General features: G+C 35.3%; 1 protein-coding gene across 1 annotated transcript; it reads left to right on the top strand.

Annotated features, from left to right (window-relative positions):
• The first annotated feature begins 91 nt into the window (after positions 1 to 91).
• Positions 92 to 27,419, top strand: LOC139700004 (transmembrane protein adipocyte-associated 1-like). The gene is made up of 9 exons (XM_071598429.1): positions 92 to 178; positions 698 to 980; positions 1,808 to 1,940; positions 8,722 to 8,878; positions 13,517 to 13,800; positions 16,189 to 16,249; positions 19,008 to 19,242; positions 19,391 to 19,535; positions 22,848 to 27,419. The coding sequence occupies exons 2-9, from the start codon at positions 835 to 837 to the stop codon at positions 23,070 to 23,072; spliced, it is 1,386 nt and encodes a 461-aa protein (XP_071454530.1). The 5' UTR covers positions 92 to 178; positions 698 to 834; the 3' UTR covers positions 23,073 to 27,419.

The following is a 27,419-nucleotide window of genomic DNA, read 5'->3' as shown; positions in this document are numbered from 1 at the left end:
TATCTATTTCCCACAATGCTCTGCGGGTGCCTTTAGCTCCACCAATCATTTCCTAACTAGACTAGTAACTTGTTTTGTCAATAGATGTCAGTGAATATTTTGATCTCGTCAAGTTAGAGAGCAGCGTAAAGATTTTGGTGATATTGAGTGATTAAGTGTATGTGAACAGCTGTTGGAGGTAATTATGATTTATTTATAGCAGTTACAGCTGTCTTGTTTGTAATAAGAAAGATCCCGAAGTGTATATGTAGTGTACTTTTTCTTCATTAAGTGTTGACATAATTTCATTTGTCGCTGGGGTTTAAGGGGTGCTGTAATTATCAGCCAAGATGACAGTCTATATTTTCAGTGGGTTGAGCAATGCACCAAAATATATATGGTCAACTTTATGTGATGGTAAACTGTGTTACTACTATTGTTAGTAACACATATGCGCGTTATCTGGTGTGTGACTCATCCTGCCTTACGGTTGTCATTTCGCAACTTGCATTATTACACCAGAGGTCAGCTGATGTTATTGTTTAGAGTATTTGAATCTATGACTACTGTTTGTTTTGGTGAAATGCATTCTCCCATTTCGCCGAGTTTCCAAATACTTTGTCTCTTTATGTGATTTCAAATGCATGGTTTAATGAGACCGAAAAAATGATTGCATTAATATCTATCTTAATTTTCATGCGCCATTTCTTTTCCATAGCATTGGCCCTCCAAAGTGAAGGCTGCTCCACATATTCTCGGGTCATTCCGCAAAAGTGATGCTGGAGATCCTTGTTCTAGCCTTGCATCGAGCCTCGGTCAGGTGGCCCGTTGCAGCTGATATTAATAATTTTCTGGATGCTCAGCATGGCTGAGACTACTTTGGCTCCTTCGTGGCCATCAAGTACCTTACCTACTGACACCAATTCAACAGATCCTTCGCTACCGCCCCTGGAAGAACATTTCTGCAAGTGGATATTGTACGTGGAGCTGGGGAATTCGAGGTACTGAGGAGATTTTTCGCGAGATGATAGCTTCAAATTTTAATGCCCAGGCAGTTATGTGATTCGGGTTCACTATGTGTATTATAGATAAACTTACTACATTAGATAACACTTTATTGAGGTCCTGATTTTTTATCGTGGATCCTAATTTTCAATGTGATGATTTTATGTGTACGAATTGCACACTACACTTGATTTTTTTCTGAAATGTTGTTCTTTAGTTCTTTCCAATACCAGTAGAGCAACTGATTTCAGACCCACTTTTTTGTTTTGGTCACACCATTATATTTTTAAACGTCAAAGCTCAATGTTATTTTTAGATGCTAGTTTTGCCTGAAATAAGATTGCTTCTCAGAGTACTATGTAATTACTCTATAACCGTTAGTAAATCTGATTTGGGTACTAAAAGTTATAATCCCGTATAAATAAAACTACAACTACTCACATTGTATAATAACCTTCCTCAGGTTATCAAGAGTACTGAAAAATTGTCCACTTTTAAATTTAAAGTGAGGGAGGTTTTCATGTTACATGTATTCTACTCCATTGATGAATTTGTGAGCTTGTAACTATGTTTTGTATGTATATTATGTTATGTTATGATCATTGACGTGCCGTATATCTGGCATCATGTATGTACCCAGATCCTCAGGCAAATAAAAACTATTATATTATTATAACGTGGTCTAAGAATGGAAGTAACTACATACCTAATTAAACAGTATTTTTTGGAATCTTTCACAATTACAGTGTGTGTCAAAATTATACCATTTATCAAATTGCCATTTGACAATTCTCTTCTGGTAATACAGTATTTTTTTTTTTAGTGTGAGGGCATGGGATCTTATCATACTTATCCCCAATGCCTTATTCCTACTTTTACTGGCTGCCAGATTCAACCGTGCCCGTCTTAAGCTCCGAGCCACAACAAGTCCCGTCTTCCTTACCTTTTATATTTTGGTAAGTTTACGGCCTCTCATATTAATTTCATATATATATTATGTATGCATTCATCTAGTGAGTCATTCAGTGAATTGTAAAATTTTTGGATTAGAATTTGTGCTTAATAGAATGAGCGGAAAGTTTATTCTCAAGCCTGTTTTTTTGTTGTGTGGGATATCTCAAACAAATGATCTGGTAAAATAAGGTAACATAATCGAGGGGATCGTGATGGTGCGATGGCTATCGTACTGGATTCCCACGCAGAGGGCCTGGGTTCAAATCCTGGTGGTGTTGAATACTTTTCAGAGGTATCTCGATCCCTACTTGAGGTGTTTTTTGGAGGGCGCTTTGAGTGAGTACGCCGTCCGTTGGATAGGATGTTAACCAGCGGACCCCTGGGCGCCTTCCGTAAAGAGTAGCCTAATGCCGACGATAGGATTCTCTCCACCCTTCATACTTTCCTCTCCATCCCCTATGGTGCAAATGTGCTCAATTGTTGGTTGCCTCCCCTAAATACTTCTACCAACATTAGGCTGAGCTTTCCCCCATGTAAACAGGTCAACGTAACAATTACAGTAAGATTTATGCCTCGCAAGAAGTATTTAGTGTAGAAAATTAAAATTAAGAAAAACTTGTCATATGAAAGAGAGACGTTATATTTGTGATAAAAGAAACAATACATAAGATAAAATAGAAATTAATCATAGCAATTTTAACAGTAAGTCATGTTTGAGCAGATATATCGGCCCGCCGCTGTGAAAGGGTTAACCAATGGAAAACGTAGTACAGAATGTACCCCTGCCTGCACGTATTTACCCAAATTTTTCAGTAATGCATAATATTTTTTATTTTTAATACATTGCTCCTACCTTTTTTCAAATTATTTTGTTTAATTTTTGTAATCATTTGTCAACAGATGGCTAGAAGTGAAATGCTAATTACCTAACTTGATATTTCTTTTTATCGCCAAATTGGAAATTATTAATGACTAGAATAGAACTTTTGATAAACTCATGATCTTCTTATTAATCTCCCCCATGTTGTGAAGTGATTTGGGAGATTTATTTATTGGTGTATGTCTATTACTTGATAAATTTTAAAAAGGACAGGTTTATAGCTGTTACTGCAGACAATTGAATTGAAAATTAATATTATGTAAAAATTCTAATTTTCATTTTTTAAATTGTTGTCTTCCATTCAGAGTGAATGTATGCATTATTTTGAATAATGCTGCTAATCCTAAATGTAGCACCAGGTCATATTGACATAAATGCCCTGCGATCCACCAAAAAGATGTGTGGCAGGGGTTGAAAGCAGCAGGTGGGAATGATAGGTGATGGGGGAGGATAAGTGAGAGGCAGGGGAAATAGAAAAATATTTAGTAAAAATCTATCTAATTACATGGAAATAAGTGAACAACTTGGGTGAAGAAATACTCTTCACCCAAGTTCACTGTTCCCTGATTACAGCATTTTAATGCCAGAGTCAGATATACTCTAAAGTTTTACTTTCTAACACACTATGAGAAATTCTGGGATACTAGGTATCTTCATCTCTCAGATAAGAGGGTAATCCCTGAAGTACCCGACTCAAAAAAGAAAAATTTTGGAAAAAATGTATTTAATTTTCAGCATAATCTCCTTTCATCTCTATTCACCTTTCCCAGCATTTTTCAATAAGTTCAATGCCCCTTTTATAATAAGAACTGTCTTGCTCCTCAAAATAGCCATTAACTGCCATTCATTGCTTATTCACCGTTGAAAAATCTTTGACCGACGAGCCAATTTCTCAAGTTTGCAAACAGAAAATAATCCGAGGAGGCATAATCTGGGAATAGGATGTGTGAGGTAGCTATTCAAACTTAAATTCATGAATATTGGCCGTTGCAATAATGGATTTGTGAGTTGTTGCATTGTCCTGATGAAAAAACACTTTCTTCTTAGCCAAATGCGGCTGCTTTTGCTTGATTTCTACCTCAAACATTGCCATAAGTTTTCATATTACATGCCATTGAATGTTATTCCTTTTTCATGATAGCTAATGAAAATTATCCCACGTGCATCCCATAAAACCGGCATCATGACTTTGCTTGCAGATGAAATGGTCTTTGCCTTCTTTGGAGGCAGTTCTCCCTTTTGAATCCATTGTTTTGATTGTTCTTTTGTCTCAGGTGTGAAGTAATGGACCCATGTTTCATCCATCTTTATGAAAATGCGCAAAAATTTTGCTTTGTTGCTGTTCAAACTTTGTGAAACACTCAGTTGAAATATCTTCTTGAACTTTCAGTCAACGATCATCCAGTATCACTTCATGAATTTTCTACACCAATTCTGGAGTCTTCACCTCATTTGGTCGGCCAATGCGATGCTTGGCTTGATAGCTCGTATGGCCTCATTTAAACTCTGCTACCCAATATTTTACTGTTGTAAACAAAGGATCAGATTCAGCCGAAGTAGAATCCAGTTCAGCTTTTATATTGGTTGGGCTGAGGGCAACTAGAAGTATTGTATTATATAACGATGACCAATTTTCTCCATTTTCACAAATTCACTGAAAACGTTCACTGTTGATGGCTGCCAAACAAATACTAAACACCATGGCATCTTCAAACATGAAACATGCTTTACAACAACTTGCTTTATAGATTGTGTACTTTCTAATACAGTGATATTTTTCAAATAATTACCGCCATCTCTAGGTCAGGACGGTTACTTCTGAGACCACCCTTGTAATTCTGAGAGGGAAAGGGTCCAAGAAATCCTCACTCCCACTGAGGTTGGAAGAATATTTTTGTCCTGTACATAAATAAAGGAACTGATTTAGAAGTATAGGTTCCCTCCTCACACAAAATGGTAAAAGTATTGTCCATTATTGTTTCTTTCATTGCTGCAAGTCTCTGAATCCCTATTTGAGTCACCTCCTTTGACTGTACTGTGGCTGATTTATTGAAATCTTTAGGTCCTGGAATAATTGTGAAGCAGCATTACTATAAACAAAAATCATTTTTATATTGTTCCACTTTTGGCATTTCCATTGTTCTATTAAAATAATACAGGGTAGGTAGTTAATGACTTTTTTTGCATAGTAAAAGTAAAAATGACTATTTTGTTGTATAGTACAAGTACCGTATTTTCCCATTAATAACGTGCACCCAGAAATTTGTAGTTATCATGAATTTGTCAGCCCAGGGCTTCATAGTTATCTTGAACGTATATAGATGCCGTGCATCTGTATATTCATAGATATATGCACGTAAATATTATATATAGTGTGTGTAAAAATATGTCTCTATCAGATGTGTGTGTGTAAAAATACGTCTGTGTTTAGATTTTTTCAATTTCCATTACAAAATGCCCATTGTCATTTTTTCGATCATCTGAACATTTTTGTATAGATAACGTGCACTTAATCGATGGGAAAATACGGTACTTGTAAAGCTGTGTGTTTCCTCTCCTCAAAGGAAAATATGGAATTCTCTGGACTAATGATTGCGAGGGTATCATTAGTAAAAAAAAGTATGGATAGTATAGCTCAGTTGAAAGCCAAGTGCAAAAATGAGTGTTGGGCCTGGAGCTTACTCCTACCAAGAAAGGTATAAAAGTTTCCAAGTACAAAATATATTATACAAAGTCTCATTCTGGCTTGAGAGCTCACTGTGACCACGTGTGGTAGTTGCCAACCTCACTGTTTTTTCAATCTTCGTCTTTAGTTTTACGTATTAGTTAGCTAGTTTTGTTTTTAGATTTTTCTCCTGAAGGTTTATTTAGTTTTTTAGATAGTTTATCACAAGTGTATTCTTAGCATCCTATTGGTAGGTTACTTCCATTTGTTGGTTAGCAAAATGTAATATTCTTTAGTTTCAATCATTAGTTTAAGTGATAAGGTTAGTTCAATATCTATATAGGATATTTTTGTAAGTTAGGCATAATAATCTTATAGATTCATTTATTTAAGATATTAGTATTCTTAGCTTAAGATTATTAAATTATACTTAAATAGCAGATTTAGTTTACTTATACTACTTTACTTATTTTATTGATAGTATAGGGTAGTTTATGTAAAGTTAATGCGAGAAGATAAGAGTGGAGAAATGTGTGCGCAAGAGTGAAGGAAGTAGAAAGAACATTCATTGAAAATGAAGTTGATATGGACAGTTTCCATAATGATAGTATAATAAGTGAAGGAACTGATGAAATCAACAGTGACTAGGGAAATTTGTTGATTAACATATTTAAAAATAAATGAGAACTCGATTTCAAATTATTAATTTCCTACAGTTTTTAAAATATCAAGAGAACAGTGTGAGGCCTATCTCGTAGCCCTCCTCTTCTCCCCTCTAGCCAACTTTTCCCCCATCCACGCCTCCTTCTGCACAGGTTGAGGCCACCAGCTTTCAACTGGACCATACAAAAATGTTTAAATTAAAACAGTAAATATTATTGACAACTTTAGATATTGCGAAATTAAAAACCTTTAATAAAGCCTGTCTATTTCAAACTTTTGTTTTTTTTTAATTGTTCTGAAGATTCTAAGCATTTATTTATCTCTATGACTGTTATTTCACTAAAAGCCAGAGGTGCTGGGAAGAGATTAACATTAATAATTCATGGGTATATTTGAGAGTTTAATGTATTTCATTTCAATCGGTTCATGGTACTGTCATTGCTCATTAACAGTTATGGTTTATAACTGGGCATCACAGTCTACTCTTTTCAATTAATTTTTGTCTGCAGAAATAAGAAACTGAATAATGGATACCATAAAATTTGTTGTCTCAGGCGTTACTTTATGGAAATTGCATAACACATTTTAGGAAGGAAATGTGTATGGGCCAATTAATTGATTCCTCTTCAAGGCATTGCTTTGCCTAAAAGCTTTCGGCATTTCATGCAATGATCCACTGTTTAACCGCTATCCCTATGTCAAAATTCAATATAAATAAAGAGCTTAATGTAATTAAAACGTTAGCAGTAAGCAATGGCTATTCAGAAGATCTAATTAATAAACTTTAGCGGAAGAAACTTTCAAAAATAGCCTTAAGCCACATTTACAACCTCGAACATTTAAAAGATCCCACTGCCAAATGGCAAAGATAACTCTTTATCTAGGGACTATTTCTCAAAAAGTAATTAAAATTTTACCTGAAGAAAAAATTAAATGTGCCTTTTACAGTGGTTCATGCCTTAAGAACCTGATCTCTCAACCCTGAAAGATTTAATTCTATATTTTTCCCAGCTACATGGTAACCTTTTTACCCCTCCAACTTCCCTCTCTGACCAACCCCCCTCCTTATTTTAAATGAAGTGTGTGGAATTACAAAGTAAATGATTTCATTTTAATGGATACCAGCGATATTAGCAGCTTAATTAAGTATCTAATTAAGATGAAAGCCAACCACATTAGTGAAAGTTAACAAATTGAGATTTCAAATGCTCTGATGGCCGGCTAGTCTGTGTCAGAGGAGACGTATGTATAAGGGAACCTCGTAGTATGAGCATAATCCGTTCCACGATCTTTCTAGTAAGGGAAACACTTGTGTAGTAAACAACTTTGTTCATATTCATTAATGTAAAACATGATAATGCATTCCATGCTAAAAAATAAATTATGACCAGGTTTATTCAAAGAAAATTAAATATGCATTGACTAGGATTGTGAATCGCATTCATCTTTTTTTCTATCACAGAATGAAGCAAGCAGAAATGCAAACTCAATTTTTAATAGCAAAAAAATCAAAATAAACTTGATTATTTAGAATACATACTTATTTCCTTTTTACTAGAAAGCTGACTAATGACATTTGTCGATTTGATCGACACTTCAAAATTTGGTTGAAATGCAACTCAGAATGATCATTAAATAAATTTTTGGTGCACATCGCCACTGCCATATTAGGGTGATGCCTTGTATGCAAGGTACAATGCACGAGTTTCCCATGACCTCCACATTTCATTTAGCCTGTTGTATTGGAATTAATATCTCTTGAAGGCTCGTTCAATTTCTAAATGGTAAACATGCAGGGGTTTGATTTTCAAATCTCTACTTGTATTTGTCAAAAATAGCAGCATGAGATGGCATTTCATTACCTTGTTGTCGTGCAATGTATTCTCTTCCACTGTTATGTGCACAAATATAGGTTCGTTTTGGTATCTACTCCTAAGAGAACCATCCCATCACAATTAAAAACTTGTTGGGGCTGGTAACCCTTAGAATCCACAAGCTTTTTGAGTCAACAGTTCATAGAGCTGTTAAACGACAATTATCGGATTTATGGGGATCAAGATGGTGCGGGGGCTAAGGTACTGGCTTCCCACCTAGAGGGCCCGAATTGAAATCCCGGCGGTGTTGAATATTTTTCAACGGTATCTCGATCCCTACTTGAGGTGCTTTGTGGAGGGCACTTTGAGTGAGTATGCTGTCTGTAGGATGGGACGTTAAGCTGCGGACCCCTTGGCGCCTTTCGCAAAGAGTAGGCTAATGCCAACGCCGGGTTTCTCTCCATCCTTCATCCTTTCCTGTCCATCACCTATGGCGAAAATGACCTTAGCTGTCGGTCGCCTCCCCTAAATACTACTACTACTACTCAGATTTATAATTTGTGATGGTGATGTATTTTTATACTGCTCACTGGGTTGTAAGATATTTAAAGAGTGATATCACGTGGTTGAAATTAAAATGTGGGATTCCTAGAAGAAATTTAGTCTATTTTTTAATTATAATTCTCTATTCCTATGATCTGTCGCATTATCATTGAACCACATCTGCAAGTCTTTGATTGCTCCAACTTCCTGTACATTAGGTTTGCATATGCAGTGCAATGAGTGTGGCAAGATGCGTTGTGTCAATGGCTGTAAGTGGACAGTGGGCAGCTGCCGGTGATAAGGTGCTCTGGGTTGCAGTGCGTTTTCTTCTGCTTGCGACCGAAATGAGTGTTTTATGTTTTGGCCTGGCTTTTGGTAAGTAAAAAGATATGTTGCCTGTGATTTAATGTGCTCTTGTTTTGTTGTAATACATTTATTGGTGGGATATAAAGAATGAGTCAATTTCCAAATCACTTATTGTTCCTTTTTTCAAACCTGAAGAAGCATTTGAAACCTGATGGTATATTTTCCTATTTTACGTAATGTTTAATTTTACATATCAAATGGTCTGAGTCAGCCTGCGCTACCAATAAATGTGGTAAACTTTATTATTATGGGGAAGTGGAACAGAGCAGCAATATGCCTAGGTCATTTTATCAAAATATCAACATCAGCGATCATGTGCTGTATGAAAAGCAGTGACAGGTTGTATGAATCCAATGGGTTGTGCTCCAATTGTTTACAAGGTTAAACTAAAAGATTTGTAACGTACAATTTTATTGCTTGAACTAGTCTTCCATGTGGAAAAAAGTTTAGTGGACATGTTTACCTGTTGTCATGCACTTCTGTGAGGTCACATCATGGAGAAAAAAAGGTTCTTTTTTAAGAATTGTGGTGGCATTGATTTCTGCCTCAAACTCCACAAAACAGTGGAAGAAATGTTAATGAGAAATAAATTTGCTACTCAAATAAGAAATGTTATTTGAGTTACCAAGATGTAGGGTATTGGTGTGTGACAACAACTGTTCAGTGTGTTCTAGCACCAGCAGAATTGATGGTACTATTTCAAAAATGCAGGAAGCTGTTATTTAAGATCTGGAGAGATCATTTTTGCAAATGTTTATAATGTTAGCTGTGAGTGAATTGAGGGAGACCATGCGACAGAAATGGCCAGAGAAGTGATATGTACGAGGCCCTGCAGGGTAGTTCTGAATTTGCTTCTCTATCCTTTTGTCTTTCCATGCAAGAAGCATTACATTTTTATCAACCACTTCCTCCCTATTCTTTACCGTTGGGTCTTTTAAACAGTTTGGTTATTTTTCCTATTGAGCATTAATGTACCTTTCAAGTATGTGATAGCCTTGAGCATCAGATATTAATTTTTCAATTTTGAAGTTCTAACACTATTCAAATAGGAAAAGGGATATCAGGTCTCTACTAAAGTTTCAGATGTTATTCCACTATAATAAAGGACAAATATATAGTATATAACCTCATTTAGAATCCCGGAGAACATATAAACAAATATCCTGGATACAACATTTTTGAGTGGTATCGTAATCCCTACTTCAGGTGCTGTGGAGGGAACTTTGAGTATACTGTCCATCAGATGAGACCTAGAGCTGCGGACCCCTTGGTACCTTTCCTTGTAAGGGCCGATGCGGACACCAGGTTTCTCTCCACCCTTCATTCCTGCCTATCAATCCCTAATCGCGCAAATTACCTTAGGTGTCAGACACGTCTCCTAAAACTACTACTACTGTAAATGATTATCCCATTTTGTTTACTTTTTAGGATAATGCATTATAAATTGTATTTTTCCCTTGAAACTAAAAATAGCATCGTCAACAGCAATCTCTGCACCAGGACAGAATTCCTCCCTAAATTTCATTTCCAGATTTGAATAAGGAGGAGTTTATTTTCTCAGCCTTTGTTCTCTATTCTTTTCTTGACTTTTGATTGTTTTTCATGTGAAACATTTAACATATTTGCAAAAATATCTCCCTTTTTGAAAAAAGCTTGAAAATGGAAAAATGAGACTGAACCAATATGTCTGCATATTAGGGTGATTCAACTCACTCATATTTAGCACTGCAACAAGGAAAACCTTAATTTTCTCTGACTTCACATCTTTTCCATTATTAGAAGATGGCTGGGGTAGTTTTTTGGCTAATTTTATGTCTAGCATACTCTTATCTCACATCTGTTATATTTTTATCAACATATCAATAAGAAAATGATGGGGAAAACAAAATTTGTTTGGTGCATCCAGAAGGAACTTGAGATCCAAAACATAAATGATCGATAAAGAACGGCATTCTGTTAGGCTCTTGGTCATTCACAGATACAGCTTTCCACTTTCCTTAGTCTTGTTTTCCACTGTGATCATTTCTTTCACTCGGTTTCATGCCCAAATTCACTAGCATATCACCCCGTACATCTCCACCACTATCACTTGAATGTATAATTGTGAGCCGCCTTTGTCTTTAGGAATTCGATGTCACTTCATTGTCAGTGCATTCATCCTGATCTTTCAGGATGAATGCACTGACAATGAAGTTTTCATTTACCATTTTTTCACTCAGACTATTGATTAGCATATGTTCTCTGGTCGCGCATCCTATATGCATCATCAGATGAGACACTGTCATCACTATTATAATTTTCAATAGTTTCTCCTATTATTTATGTGAAATTTAGCATCCCTGCTTTCTGCTGCTTTGGAAAACTTATCCATCTTGAGGAGAGGAAATTTGTTCTGAATATGAAACTATATGCAGGCAAAGCATTCATTCTGATGAATTGAAAGCATCGGTTGTAAGAGAGCCCTATGCCTTGAAAACAGCTACTACATGTGTTTAGAAACTTAAGCTAACCCTTTACAGAAGGTCACTCTTAAATTAATATTCTAGAACTATCTGTGTCAACTTTAGTGGAACTCTAAGACCAGATAATTGGTTAATCTTCTCGCAAATTCCCAATAAAAAGTGATTCTTAATCGAGGAAAAATCTGAGGTCAGGTACTCTCCTTGAGAGAATGGCAGTAAGAAGGTTGTTTATCAAGATAAGATTAAGAATACCCAAAATAGCACGACTCAAAGGGATATGGCTCTTCACGTAGACTCTCCTACTCGGGATGTTGACTATGCAATAGATAAGAAAAGAATACTATAATTTTGGATAAATTATTGATTGCTATTATTCATTTATAAAATGATGCATCTTGCTTGATTATTAATGTTATTTAATACTTATTCTTTGTTGTGGATAATTACAAGTAAAATTAATGGAAAATATGCTAAAATCCCCCTTTTTTTCACTCTGAAACTCTGTTTCAGATGTGGCTTGTCATACAAGCTGATACAAATGCTAACCATTTTGAGTCACACTCAGCATTCGGGTGCAACAGGTCTATGCGTGGAAATTCAAGAACGAAATCACAAATTAATGGAAGGAGGGCTTAAATTTTATTATGACCTTATTTGAATGTTCTTGCTGATAGATTTGTTTCCCACTCAGTATAAAGGACTAGTTTTACCACTGGAGCAGAATTACTCTGTCACAATGAAGTTCATGAAAGCCCAGTTGCTTCTTGAGCAAGAAAGCAAATGAAACTGTTGGAGCCATCACTTGGTAAAATATTCCATTGTATAGAAAAGTGAAAATACTGCAATTCTATGAATCGATTTATATTTGTTACCTCCACGGCCATGGTTTCATTACTGTGTTGAATAATCAGGTGAATATACAGAGTAATTCAGAGTATGTAGACTCAGAAAAAGGGGGGTTTAATAGGTGGGAGGTTGTAGGGTAGGAGGGTGCAGTCAAGTTAGTGAGGTATCACTGGAGTGAAAGGTCAGTGGATCCACATGGGGAGTACAGTGATTGGCCAAGAGGGGTTGTTTAGGTATTTGGAACAATAGGAGAAGGAGCAGGAAGGGAATTTTATATTAAAAAGAAGGATTTCCAGGAAGAATAGCTTTTTTAGAACACACAAATAACTGAGGTATATTTATATTAAGTGTTGTATAAATTGAGAAGTTTATTTGATGCTTGTGAAACAGGTTAGATGTTCTTGGGTTCTGAAGTTCAACATTCTGTCTGTTTGACCAATGTATATGGTGATTAATAATTGCAGCAATATAGTTAACTCCACTTTGCTCCATTATGTCCACTCTGTCGTTGTTAAACCCGAGAATGCCTTTCAGTGTATCTGTTGTAGAAGGCAGCTTGGACTTTTTTATTGGGGAATAGGCTTTGCTCCCTAAATAAAATTTTCCCCAAGATAATGGAGTCGGTCATCTTCATTGGGTTTGGTGCCATATATCTCCATCATAGCTAGCTAGTCTGTTTCCTCCTGTCCTAGGGAGATGCGGGTTAGAATATAAAGCAAGTTGATGTTGACATAAAATGCATTAAGTCAGAAAATGTACTACAGGCATTACTTCTAAATATATGATACTTTGCTTTTAATGATTACTTGCATAATGTGTCCTTAGTAGGAGTCTAAAACCCACCTAATTTGATAAATGATTGAAATATTTCAATCACTAAATGTAAAATATACTTTTACTTGCTTGAATTTTTTTACAAATCTAATTTGGTGTCCCCATTCAACTACCACAACATTATATGTGGCATTAATATATTAATTTCTTAAATATACTTTGTTGATAACTCATTATAGTAACTTATACATAAATGTCTTTTTGCACTATGAATTATTATTTCTCTACTCATACATGGAATCGTATTTTCACGGAGTGTCTATTACATTTAAAGTTTGAAAGAAAATATGTAATATCATATTTATTGAATTTTATCATTTATTATTGCTAAAATTACCTGTGATTCTGTAAGCAGTATCACATGGGTCAAATGCTTCTTTAAAGGATATGTGTCCTACTGTTTACTGGATTCCGCTATTTTAAAGTCATTCTTATGGGAGTTCTTGACTGATGATCCTTTACTTTTGCATAATATACTGATTCCTCTCATCTTGCCTTTTTACAGGGCATCTTGAAAGTGGGAGCAGCGTGCGACATGTCCTCTGTGCCACCTGCCTTCTTTCATTGGCTTTCTCTGTTGCCCAAGGGTCCCTTGAAGTAAAATCAGCTATGGAAGCATCAAAAGCAGTGCCCACTCCTGCTGGTGTGGCAGGAGCCCTGTCCTTGTCTCCAACATTCCACATCCACCCTACCTATCCCTCTCCGTACCACATAAGAGAACAGGACTACCACCTTTTTGCCCATGGGGGAATGCTGTTCTGGTTTGTCTCATCTGTTACATTCACAATGGTAAGAATTCTTCTTGTCCTTTCTAAGTAGTTTTGGGATAATATGTTTCCATAAATCATTTAAGGTTGAACAAGGTGGAATTCTTTCCTCTAGAAAAGATAGAGGAGGATGACAATGCATTTATTATAATTGGTATTCTACCAGTTAGGGTAGGTTTTGGATTGACAAAGCATAAACAATTGTACAAAAAATGCATTAACTTGCCTCTCTTAACAAAAAGCACCGCCTGAAACTGGGCCCTTTACGAAAATCCTCTTCAATTCTGAATTCTTCTTTTCTTCCATCATTCAATCCAACATGCCTATACTATTCCCTCCCCTTTCCTGTTTGCCCAGTTGTCCTCTCTATCACAGTCTTCAATATCTCATTGCCAATCATAATGCCCTGAATCCATTTTTCCTGCTTACTTTTCACTTCTCCCAACAATCCTCTCTCCACCATTACCATATCTACCACTTACTTGTTTGTTTTCATTTCTGTCCACTCCTCTTGCTCTTCTCCTCACCCACATTACAACAGCCACCAGTCTATTCCTGTCATTTTGTTTTGATGACCATGATTCTGTTCCGCTCAAACCCCTACTCGAAATCTCGAGTTGTAATGAGCCTTTTCTTTATACCTTTACTCAAAGTTCACATCCTTAATTCCCTTTTCCTTATGATAGCTTCTTTCCCTAATGAATTCATCACCTTATTTCCTTAATACTTGGACCATTTTGGTCCAAAACACTTCTGAAATGCGTAAACTTTTTCAAGTGCTCTATTTGTTGTCCTCCTATTTTAATAGTAAGCTTAGCTTTTGTATTTATATAAAACCACATAACTTTTATTTTATTAAAATATATTCTCCGCCCTTACCTATCGCACTAACCTTCCAGTGTACTTGAAAGAGTTTGCAAACCATAGGCTGACTGACAAACCAAAACTTGGTCATCCACAAATCAGATTTTATGAATACCCCACCAATTGTAATTCATACCTCCAGTTCTTCCCAGGCCTCTTTTACCATATCCTCCACATGCACGTTGAAAAGCACAGGTGATAATGAACACCCCTATCTTACTTTTCTTTATAACACTCTCCATCTGTCACTCCCACCCACTCAGTATAAGATATGTGCAAGGTGCAGATGAGTGTCCTATCATGCCGTCAACTCCTTTTTTCTGCAATACATTCATTAATTCATTTTGATCTAAGTCCACATCTGCTCTGAGGAAACTATGTGAGTTGATCGTGGTGTTCTTAAATCTGTGCCTAACCTTAAAATAGTTGCTGATACCTCCCTGAATCCCCTGGCATTTTCCATGTGTACCTACGCCCTTTGATGGTGTCTAAACCAAGTGGTGGTGATGATGAACCCATGTCTCCTGCAGAACTCAATTACATTCTCCCTATGTCCATGCCTCTTTCCTAAATTGTTGCCCATACCTCGCTACCATCTCTTCATTTTACCTACCATTGTGTTCCAATCCCCCATAACTATCAAATATTTCTCCCAGAAACACCCTCGATTATATCCTCTGTACTTTATTGACATCTTCCTCCCTATGATTGCCTGGTGGCATGTATACCAGAACAATGACCAAGTTAGTTGATTTCACTTTTACTTCTGCTAATAATATTTTATCAGTCTCTGCGCTATTTACTACTCTTCTACCTACTGTTTTGTTCAGTACTGTAGCTACCCCTCGCTGACTCTCTTCCCTTCTGCTGTATATTATTCTTTAACTATCACTCCTATAATCCCCACTATCCTTCCATCTCACCTACCACAGCATTAAAACATTTATATATCCTCTCTTTATATTCTCTAATTTTCCTGCCCTCATCATTGTCCTAACATTCCAAGTTCCTATTCTAATTAATTTGGTCATTTAATGTCCTGCTGTTGTCGTTTGTTTTGCTTTCCAAGAATTTCATGAAATCACGGCTGTGGAAGCCTTGCATCTCCTGCCGCTGGGCACCACACACAGTGGATTGTGCAGGGTCCCATTGTTGTGAGGACTCATTTTCACTATGGTGTCCATCTTAACATTCTAGTAATAAATGATTGAGGTCATTTAACAGTACAATACCACTTTAAAATTTTATTGAATATTACAATGGTTTCTATGTGATGACACATGATCATATTGATGCTTCATCAATGATAAATTTGTGCTAATCGTTCCGTAATCCATCTTCAAGTGTTAATTAAAGCAGTGAAGCCAGTAACGTCATTTAGTTTAAAGATTCTTCATTTCTATAGTTCTAAAATTTCCACTTTGAATGGTTTCTATTTTCTATTGAGTTTATTGTAATTTTAAAGTTATTCTTTTATTGGGGAATTTTCGTGCACAAAGCTTTTATATGAATGCATGAATAAGTAATTCATTGCTTCTTTTTCTAGGTTTACCTCACCATCCTGATTCTCCCTTGGACTCGCCTTAGGGAAAGACTGGCTCTTCCAAGTATGACTTTTTCTATTTATTTTTATCAAGTATAAACTTATTAAAAATGTTCCCGTCATAATTTGATTTTATAAGCAATGTTACTATATTGTAAAATCATAGGTTATTTCCTATAAAATTATCATTAGGGGTTTTTGTGATATTAGAGCTTAATGAATTAATGAATTTTTTTATATTTACTGCTCATCAAGACTTCTCTTTGTTATATACACTGCAGTTTATAGCATTATATGGCATATACTGTAGTTGCTGTTTAATAAGTCTCTATTTGACATAAATTATGAGTTAATCCCCTCAAATGTGACCTACCAAGCACAATTTACAGTTGAAATAATTGTGTATGGGGTTTTCTTTACTTTCCTTTAGAATTAATTTGTAGGATCAAATCCTTGTCTTATAATTTTTTTTCATGTGATTCATGCTCATGTATCTATAATGTATAAGGTGAACTTACTCATCAAGGCAGCCTACCGGGTGATTACTGTTGTGGCCTAGGTTTCCAGTATTCATCACCTGGAGTTCTAATCAGAGACTTCAGAAAATTGCTTCACTAATTGAAATGCCACTACATATTTATTTTCCGACATAAGACTGCACTTATGGCAAAAGCCACATTTTCATTCCAGACCAAAATGCTTGATTAGATAGACTACCACTTCCCCCTTCAGTGTTATAGTTAGTATTATTAATAATTAATTTCTACAATAATGATCACAAGAAGGAAAACAGAAGCTATCATGTTGTTAATTCATTAGCCAACAGATGTTAGCTCGATCTGCTCATTACGTCCTTGAATTCTACTTCCTTCAATATAATCTAGTGGGTTTCTATTGCTATTTACCATATCATGTTATCGTCTGGAAATCAGTCATCTGTAATAACCTTAAGATTTCAACAAGTTGGTTTTACATATGTATCTTCTGCAGATAGTATAATTTGAGTATGCTTGATAACAGAGTTAGCAGCATTGCATCAAAACTACTCCAATTTCCAAAAGAAAACGAGTACGATTTTATAAATGTAAACTTACTTTTATTACTTAAAAACGTGAATGATTCACTTAATTTATGTAAATATATCAAAAGAGTTTGATAATGTCATTGATAAATTAGCTAATAACACTTAACCTTTTTGATTTAAGATACTTCAAAATAACTGAGCAGATTTCTGAGGCCATTCTGTTGTGCATATAATTCGCATAGGGTTTTATCCACTTAAAATAAGATGTTTTTACACTTGAATCTTCACATTCACCCTATTAAACCATTAAAGTCATCCGCAATTGATTGAGGGTAAAAATAGTAGTGAAAAGTACTCAGTCGGGTTGCATGTGATAAATCTCTGGTGTTGACAATTTGAGCTTATAATTATGATTCAATCGTTAACTTACATGATAATAGGGCATGTTGATTGCCCAAGTAGTTACTTTTATATCTGTATAATGCTAGTGTTGATTGTTGAATTCTGGGCTGTAATCTTCAAAGTCATGAAACTCAAATCAGTGCTTTTTACAAAACGTATTCCTACGTTGACTCCTTCCTTCATTAAATTCCTTTTAGCTTAAAATTTTGATTGAATCCACCTTTTTTCAGTGATAGCAAAGGCCAAACAATTAAAAAATTAAATTCTCTTGGTATTCTTAACAATGTGATGAATAAAATAAACAAGCATTAGTATTTAACATTTCTTGCTTACAAGAAATAGAAATTCTCTCTTTGAAATATTAATTGAGAATAAATTGACTTTAAATTTGTAATGAGATTTTCTTTCATGTGGTTAGATTAGGTATGATTGGATGGTGCTGGAGAAGAAACCAGTTGGAAAACTTAGTAGCATATGCCGGCTAAGATTCTTTTCATTTTCTTGTATTTAAATTCATTTCTCTTTAATTTTCCTATTATTTTATTAAAAATTTAGAGATAAAAAAATTTCTCTTTCATTAGTAGTGGAACAATTGGTAAAAGTTGTGAAAATTTCACCCCAGCATCCTTTAAGTGCAAGTAACTGGATGAAGGCATAAGTAGCATCATGTAGAAATGTTAGCCATTTATTTATTCAATTTCACTTCTATCCATTTTACTTTCACACCTTAAGCTAAGGCTACTTACCGTTCAGCTTTGGTTTATATCAAGATCTTCATCTCGAAGGTTTCTGTAAGTTACTGACAAGCTGTTTATTCAGGCACAGATATCCATGTATTTGCATTCATAAGTTCTCTTAAATGAAGGAACTGCTACTCCCTTCATGTAGAAACTGCATACCATTGCCCATCTCAACCTTTTTGGATTGGTGGATTGATATTTTAGTGGCCAGATGATATTTCCCTAGATTGACCTAAGACCACACCGATAGGAATTCCAGTGTTATGTCTGGCAACATTTGCAGCCTCATTAGTTGAGGCTTATGGAATGTATCATGTCATCACTAAATGCCAAGATTTCTAACCTTAAGTTTGATACTTCCACTCCAATTTCCCTCAGAGTGAGGAAAAGTATTTCATTGATGATTAAGTTAAATAATGGAGGAGAAAAGGGATCTCCTTGTTTAAGTCTAGAAGTCAGATGATTCATAAATCATATGTGTGAACTGTGCCTCTGTGCAGCAAATAAAATTCCCTTTGTCACATAGTACTGGGTACTTTTCTTTATTTGGTTCAAATAATCAACTAACCATGCTTTTACTAATTTTGTCTAGATTTTATGTGTGTATTTATAGTTTCATTGAGGATCTGCCATCTCTGCTCTTTGTTTTTTTTCAGCCAAACGATCATTCTACATTTATGTCCTTTGCCTATTCTTGTTGGATTTGGTCCAGTCGATTGGCAGTGGTTTACTTTTAGCTTTTGAGGATGTGCCTAATCGCATTCCTGGACTTCATGGTATCCTTGATGAGGCAGCATTAGCTGGACTCTGCACTGTTGACCTAACTTCAGTTCTGTATTTTTCTCTTCTTACCCCACTCGTGTACCACACATTCCTCAGCGAATTCTTTGGGTGAGTACGACCCATTTTTGCTTGCTCTTAATTTATGTTGCTTGAATTTAGTTAATGCATTTTCAATTGTAATACTAAGACTCTTTCATTTTGTAATTTTTTTTGATGAGTACATATTCATGAGACATTGGATGTGTTGGATTTTCAGCATCTCCCAACCCAGCATACTGTTTTCCTACAAGGCTCAGGTTGATGATACCATGGAAGGTGAAGGGGAAGGTGAAGACACTGTGTCCTTGCCCCACCATCATTCCTTCTCATCCCTTAAGACTGATTCTGATTATATTTATCAGGTAAAATTCATTTTATATTAAGCCACATGAACTTTTAGACATTAATTCAGGTATTCTAATGTCAGCCTGAGGCATAACCAGATGTAGCCAAATTAACCCTGGCCATAGACTTGAAATTCAGTAAATGATGAAAGTCAAATTGTATACAGTGATAATTATTGGCTGTGTCATCTTAAAAATGGAAAACAAAGTAGCAATTTTTCCCTCTTATATTTAATGGCAGTGGTATAATTGATCGATAGACCCATTTATTCATCAGTTTCAGTAGAATTCACTGCCATACTAATTACTATATGAATATTTTGCCTGACCTTAAGTCTGATAACTCTTAAGGAAATCGCACCTGGCTGTTCGTAATCATGTCATTTTACATGACTAAATGGAATATATGTAATACAATTTGAATTTTGAAATGCCTAATAAATTTGATTTGATTCTCTTGTATGTGAGTGCAGGCATTTAATATTAACCCTATATTACAATGACCATTGCATTTTAAATGGACCGCTGCACCTCATTAGATCTGTGTTCCAGAAATAGTTCATTATGGAAAGATTAAAGCATTACCATTTTGTTCTTGGGCTTGGGTTCTTAATTTAAGGCAATCCTGGAAATCTGTTTTACCAATTACAGGCGATAAGTTAGCATATTTCCCCAGCCATAAGACTTGCCCTGATATTTCAGATTAGAATTTACAAAAAAAGAGACTTGTGTCTGATATGATCACTTTTATACCAAGTGTTGGTAATTATCAACCCTGCAGAACTGTTACTTTCTCCCTGTGGTCATTCCTTGTTCCCAAACCATATTCACCTACCTCACTGCCATCTCTTCTTTCACCCATCATTGCATTCAAATAGCTATAGCTAATAGCTATCAAATTTTTCCCTCCAGGAACACCTGCGAGTATACCCTATTGACTTCTTAATCCATATCATTGTCTGTTTACTTGAAGAATGGCCAAGTTTGTTGGTTCCACTTTTACTTCTACTAATAATATTCTATTGGTCGCTGGCTCTTCGCTTCTGTCTACCTTTTCGTGTAGTATTATACCCATCTCTCGCTGAGGCTCCTCTTGTCCTCTGTTTATTGCTCTCTAATAAACACTCCAGTAATCCACGTTTGCTTTGCAAGGATTTCATGAGATGACAACCACAGAAACCTTGCTTCTCCTGGTTATAGGCATGACCCACGCGCAAATGGGCTGTGCCCCATAGTTGCCAGGACTCATTTTCATAATAGTGTCCATCCTTACATTCTTGGGATAAACAATTGAGGCAGCTTCCTGTTGCCGTAATAATGTGTTTTTAATGTGACACTATCACTCAATGGCCACCACACTAGTGTCAGACACCTTTGCTGCTGCGTAAATGAAGAACAGATGCTGCCCCTACTACATTTCATTTGACACGGGTAATCATACCAGGAGCAAATATCATTGCTCCCACCAGCAAAGCCTGAGGGATCATCAAAACGTACAAGTCTGATCACTACTTTAGGAATAAGTCCATAGGGAGGGAGATATTAGGTACTGTAATCATTCAGAGTGTACTAATTAATAACTTATTGTAGCAATTTTCCACTTGATAAAATTTATTTTATGACCAGGTTTTGATGTGTTACATCATCATCAGGTGGACTTGATGATGATCTAATGCTACTCAATATGCCAGTGTACTAGTTGAGCTGTAAAATGCCAAAAAGGTTTTGAAATGTTCAACTTTTTTTTGTGACGTGCATTATGCATGACTGGGAAAGTTTCCCATTCATCCATAGCTCTCTGCTTTTTTTTTATTCATACATATGACATGCCACTGTAAAGTAGTAAGCATGGATAAGGGCTTAAATTGTAGACCTTTAATTTTCTTAACAAATTTTCATAATCTTTAAACTATTCATAGTGGCCTCTCAGTCAGGAAAATCAAGAAAAAGTCTGGGTTTGATCGATTTCTTCAAATACATGGAGAGAAATGGTCAATTTCATTTGAAAAGTGAAGAATTTGATATCTAAATCCTGGGCACCAATTGGGAATTTTCAATGATAGAGAAGTGGCATTTAGTTTTGAGACCAGTCCTTGTTTTCTGAAGGCCATTGTACGAGGGTCATCCGGAAAGTAGTACCCGTTCGTGAAATAAAGACACAAAAGTAAATATTAACAAACATAAAAAATTTTATTTGAAAGAGGATACTTTAAACTACTTCTCAACATAATCTCCAAGCAAATTAAGGCATTTGTCATAACGTGTGACAAGTTTCTGTATTCCTGCTGCATAGTCCTTCGCCGCCAGCTCATTGAGGTACGCGAGGGACCCATCTTGCACAAATTTTTGCATAATGCAGATGGTGTTTAACTATTTCATGAACAATTGTTCGAGAAACATTGGGAAAATGCTCACAGATGTCATCAATTGTGACGCGCCGATCGTTCCTCACGAATTTGTCAACTGAGCTCACCAGTTGGTCTGTAATGACAGACGGTCTCCCCGAATGCTCATCGTCGTGTGTGTTCCCCCTCCCCATGTTGAAGTTGCGACACCACCGCCGAACAGACGACTCATCCATTACATTGTCTCCATACACCTCCTTTAATTGGCGATGAATATCACATGGGCGAACGTTTCTTGCATTGAGGAATTTAATCACTGCCCTCACTTCACAACTGGCGGCGTTCTCAATTTTTTTAAACATTGTAAACAATCACAGAAACAACACAGGCAATGCTAGCGTCACGCAACTTGGCTCAGAGAAGGCAGACAAGCCACTGAAGCTATCTGACCTCGTCCAGCGGCTACTCGCGTCGTCAGCACTTCATGCGGCACGAACGGGTACTACTTTCCGGATGACCCTCGTATTAGAATTATCAAAAAAACAAGAATGTAGTTATGCAATTTCAATGATAGCTGTGGCACACAAAGTGGTGATGGATGATCCACATTAAAAAATCATGATACAGTTTGTGAGCCTTATACTTCTGGTGTAAAACAGTCCATAAAAAAATCCCAGAGTTGTGTGTTTTTTTTACTCCAGCCTTAAGATTTTAGCCTTCTTTGTGTTATTCCCATTGCCTATTTTATTCCTTGTCATAGTTTACCACCAAAGATCCCTCAACACGATTACCGGTCCATGGTAGTGCCGGGTATCACAGTATGTCAAATCTTGTAATGCAAAATGTGGTCTGTGAACTTTCAAGTGTTTATTTCATTAATATCAATCTCTGAATTCACACAAAGTCTTTCTACAAAACCAAAGTTGTGAAAGCAATCATCAGAAAAGCAATGTGGTTATTGATACTGCCTGTTTCATTTTTACAGAACAACAGTGTTTATGACAGCACTCAGTTTGATCACAATGGAAGTGGTATAACTCCAGTCAATGCTCTATATGCAGCATCCTTGCAGAGTCCAGACAGCATCACAGGTTATTCAATTGACAGTCTTGAAGCCCAATCAGGAATGAATGGGGGAAACACATCCATGACCACACAGCCTCCATCAGCCGTCCTTCCTCTCCGTGGTCGTGGTTATCAGCAGGATTAGATTCTGAGTTTGCATCCTGCAACCTAGACCTAATCAACCCCCCCCCCCAACCCACCCAGACACAAACGTTGAAAAAATTTGGATTGGTGCCAAGGTCTGTTTGAGATGAAATTGTCCCATAGAGACACAATGGGGAGGCCATTTGTGTTACATGGTTTACCCAGCCTTCTTTCCCATCTTCTTCTGTTCTATTCATCTCCATCCTAAACACTATAACTATTTTCATCTGAAAATAGTGCAAGTGTACCTAGCATATTGACAGTGAATATGGAGTTTGTTGAATTTACGACACCCATTACAGCATAACAGGTTTCGACTTGATAGTTTTACATAATTTGAACTAAAAGAGTCATGTTCCTTGTGTGATTGGTCAAGGCCTTACTGATGAACACATCCATGTTTGTGTGCGTTGATGTTTCAACAGTGAGTTATTATTTGTGATATACCCCATTTCCTATTGGCCATGTGATTGTACTATTTTATTATCACACAAACGTGTGTTTAATTTGTAATATCCAGCTGAGTCATCAGTTTTCATTGTCGTGTATGATGAACTTTATTTTCCAATTCAGGTGGTGATTATTTTCTGTTTCATTTTTCTCATTGATGGTTGAAAATGTTGAAGAGTGTCTAAAATTTGTAACCAGAGAGAATTGTTAAATAGTTGTTTGAAAATTCTAAACCATGTTTGTTGTCCATTTGTATATGACCAACCATATACAAATCAATTATGTAATAACTGTGGGCTTCATGAGAATACATTTTATTGGATCACCGTCATGAATTTAGAAATGTGACTGTGGTGACATTTTTGGCATTTATTTTCTTTTTTATTAACTTTTATTGTGGGTCTAGTGAATCCCATCTTTGACCATCTTAATTGGTGATTGAGATCATAGTAAGAGCTGAATTAAATGTGCACTGATGAAACTCAAGCATGCTAGTAATATGAGTATAAAATCAGATTAAATAAGTTCTATAGTTATTCTGCTACTATTAATGCTCTCTAGTCTTGGTTAAGTTTATTTAAACTATATTTTTATTTATGACCTTACCAGTCCTTCAGTAGTGTAAAGTAATATATTTTATTTAACATAGCCAACTTATTTAGGATAGGTGGCTAGTGGGGTGTAATCATCAAGGTAATAGAAAAAGTAATAAGCTGTTAAACTTGAAGTGCAAAATACATGAAAAAGTACCTTAACAAAAAGTATGTTAGAGGCATATAAATTTTTGGCTACTTCTCTTTTCTCCCAATGTCTTTCGAAATTATGTTGTGGCAGCTATATCTGTACAGTAACAAAAGTATACAGATATTTCTCTGGAATCTGTTCATCCCTGTGTCCTTCCCTTGAATGGCATTGTATTTTCATTCATTTCAGGTCCAAAATTTGGTTCAATACAAGTGTAATTTTTGTTGAGTTTTGGTGAAATTGTAGTCATGTAACTATCACTCTATTAACATAATTAATTGATTTAGCTTATTTTGTCAGTGCTATTTTTTAATTAATTGGCGAGCATTAAGTTAATCATTGGAATTGATTTTCAAATGCTAGACTTCTTATTTTTAGCATTTAGGTCTACTCTAAATGAAACTAGTAATTTGGCAAGCTCATTTCCAAGCAACATTAAATGTTAAAGTTTTTTTAGCATGGGTAATTGTTAATAACCTAGTGGTTCTTACATTCAATGGATTCCATATATACTTATTTTTCTGCAAACATTTCATTTTATGGGAGGAAGTAGTTTATGGATTTTAAACGATCATAGACAAGTGGAACTGTTATTTTCATTTTATACAGATTTATAAAGCACCTTAGAAGTTTTAAGTGTGGAAAAATTACCCTATTTGGCAAATAATCAACAGAGACATAAAAGGTGGATACATTTTCAGATAAATATTTCAGGTTTACACTCAGTTATTGTAAATACTCGTGTAAATTGTTTTCACTAAAAGCAGTTTTCTTAAGTTCCCATAGTATATTTCAGAATATCTGATAATTTTTTTGTGAAAATACTCATTTTATATAAGTGTAATATCTTTTCTAATAAGTTTTTTTTTTTTTAATTTTCAAAATACTTCAGAACCATAATGAGCACAGTTCAAAGTAACTTTCCGGGTGATGCATTCTTTGATGATGTCTGAACAATAGTTAACATTAACATGTTTCACTTTGCTCAAATTTGCTGCTAATGTTGTAGCAATTCTCTGTAATAGTCCGTATTGTGATCTTTCTGTTTCAAGATACCTATTATAGATGTCTTAAATTTGATAAAAACAATATGATAATAAATCTCACCCTGTGATAAGACTTAGAGGTTTCTAATTATAATTATGCATTTCAGTTTTCAAATCATTATATTGTGCTATTCTTTAGGCATAAATATTAATGTAAATGAAATATTATCCTTTATTAGGTAGTTTACTTCAGCTCTTTCAGATGATGTTGTTATTTAACCATACATCCATACTTTTGATTCATTCTTCTATTGCTGATTACAGTTATCATTGTGACCACTTTTCTACCGAGATTTCTATGGCTCATATTATTTTCTTGAATCACTTCTGCGTTCATTTATAAATTTTTCACTCAAATGTGAACATTTTTGAAGTATATATGCAATATTCTGAATTTAAGTGTTTGATGTCTTGCTTTCTTGAATTATCTCTTTTTAATAGTTGCCTCTTGTGTCATATGTCTTATGTGAGACAAATTGTAGGTACTTTTTTCCCTTTAAGATGTATATTTTCCTTCATCCGATAGTTGTTTTTAAATTGAATGATTGGGGTGAATTCATTGGTGACAATGGTGATATCTCTTCTTTGCCTAAAAGCAGAAACCTCCTAAGCCAAAACTACATGAATGCAAGGGTTCTAAGAATTGGTTCACTTCATTGTTCTTGCAATATATTTTGATTCATTGTTGATTTTTCTCAGTGTTCTGTCTTTCTATCCTACCGCATGAGGGATTATCAGGTGTTCCAGTGGCATTCACATTGTTTCTTGCTGTCAAGTGTGCTATCGAATCTGTGGCTTATTGAGAGGGTTTGGAACATGCTTGTATATATATGTTTGCAGCACTTAATATTTTGTTTGAGTAAACTTTTACGTTTCCTGAGAATCCCCCATTTATTTATTGTTGCACCACATTTCAAAAGCATTGCTCATTAACCTTGTGCTGCCTAATTGCTGTAGTCATTGTAGACTGCATCACTTCGGCAAACAAGTTGCCATGACCATCCGTCCAATAGTCCTCCCAAGTTTCTCCTGTGCATATAGAGTCATGTCTGGTGCTGAAAAAATCTCGTTCATGAAAAATGCTGCTATATCTGAAGAATATGCTATTCCATGGTGTTTTCATTTTTTTGGAAAGTGACTAAAATTCATTTCATTAAGAAGCAATGGTAATTGTAACTCTTCCTCAAGATTTGGGGCTTACAAATTCTGTGCAAATAGTAATTATTTTATTAGTTTCAATTTTAACTGGCTGTGGAAAGAAAAGTTTGATGGAAAGGTATTCCCTACAGTGGTTATTGTCAGCTTATGTATTTGTGATGCTTTGGCATATTATGCTTTTTTTCCCATCATAAAATTTTGAATGAATGCCTACTTTTTCATTTGAAATTAATCTGAACAATGGATAAACATTTCTTTCAAATAATGGTTCCTGTGGAGGAGTCAAGTGATAATTCTTATCTCATCATGATAAGACTTTGAAGTCTTATTTTGAAGTTTCCCTGATTTGATGCTGTTGCATGCTCATATTGTTATGAATATTTTAATTTTTGTCTTAGATTTCATTTAAATGGGTTTATTAAAAGAATTGGGCATTTTCTTTTTGAATAAATTATTTTTATACTGAAAAATGGAAAAGCACGTCTTTGCTTAATCATGTAAGAATTGCACTTTTTACCTAATGTTAATGCCTTAAATTGTTGTTTCGTTGCTGTATTTAACTTTGATTTGTCATTTTCGTGGAATAGGAAAATATAATTTCTTCTATTCCATTAATTTACATAAGCGAAGTTTTTCTTGTGTATAGAAAAGTACGTGTACATTATTCTATTACTTATGCATAGTTATGTAATTTGCTAGATGGTGATGTTTATATCAAAGGGTACATGTGAATGTATGTTGTGTGAGTTTGTGTACATAAGTGTGTAATGTATGTATGTTTCATCATTATGATTTCACATTAAGTGAATATGTTATTTTCAAATATCCCTATAGCACTATTCAAACAAATTTAGCTGTGTATGAAGGGATGAGTTCATTGCTGATCAGAGTCAACTTTATAAGAAAACTTCATTGAGTTGTTATTCTTAAAAATAAAAATTACTCTCATA

Source organism: Hetaerina americana, unplaced genomic scaffold (assembly GCF_022747635.1).
Source record: "Hetaerina americana unplaced genomic scaffold, ioHetAmer1.1.p SCAF_10, whole genome shotgun sequence".
Taxonomy (NCBI): domain Eukaryota; kingdom Metazoa; phylum Arthropoda; class Insecta; order Odonata; family Calopterygidae; genus Hetaerina; species Hetaerina americana.
This window is presented reverse-complemented; position numbering and strand designations above follow the sequence as displayed.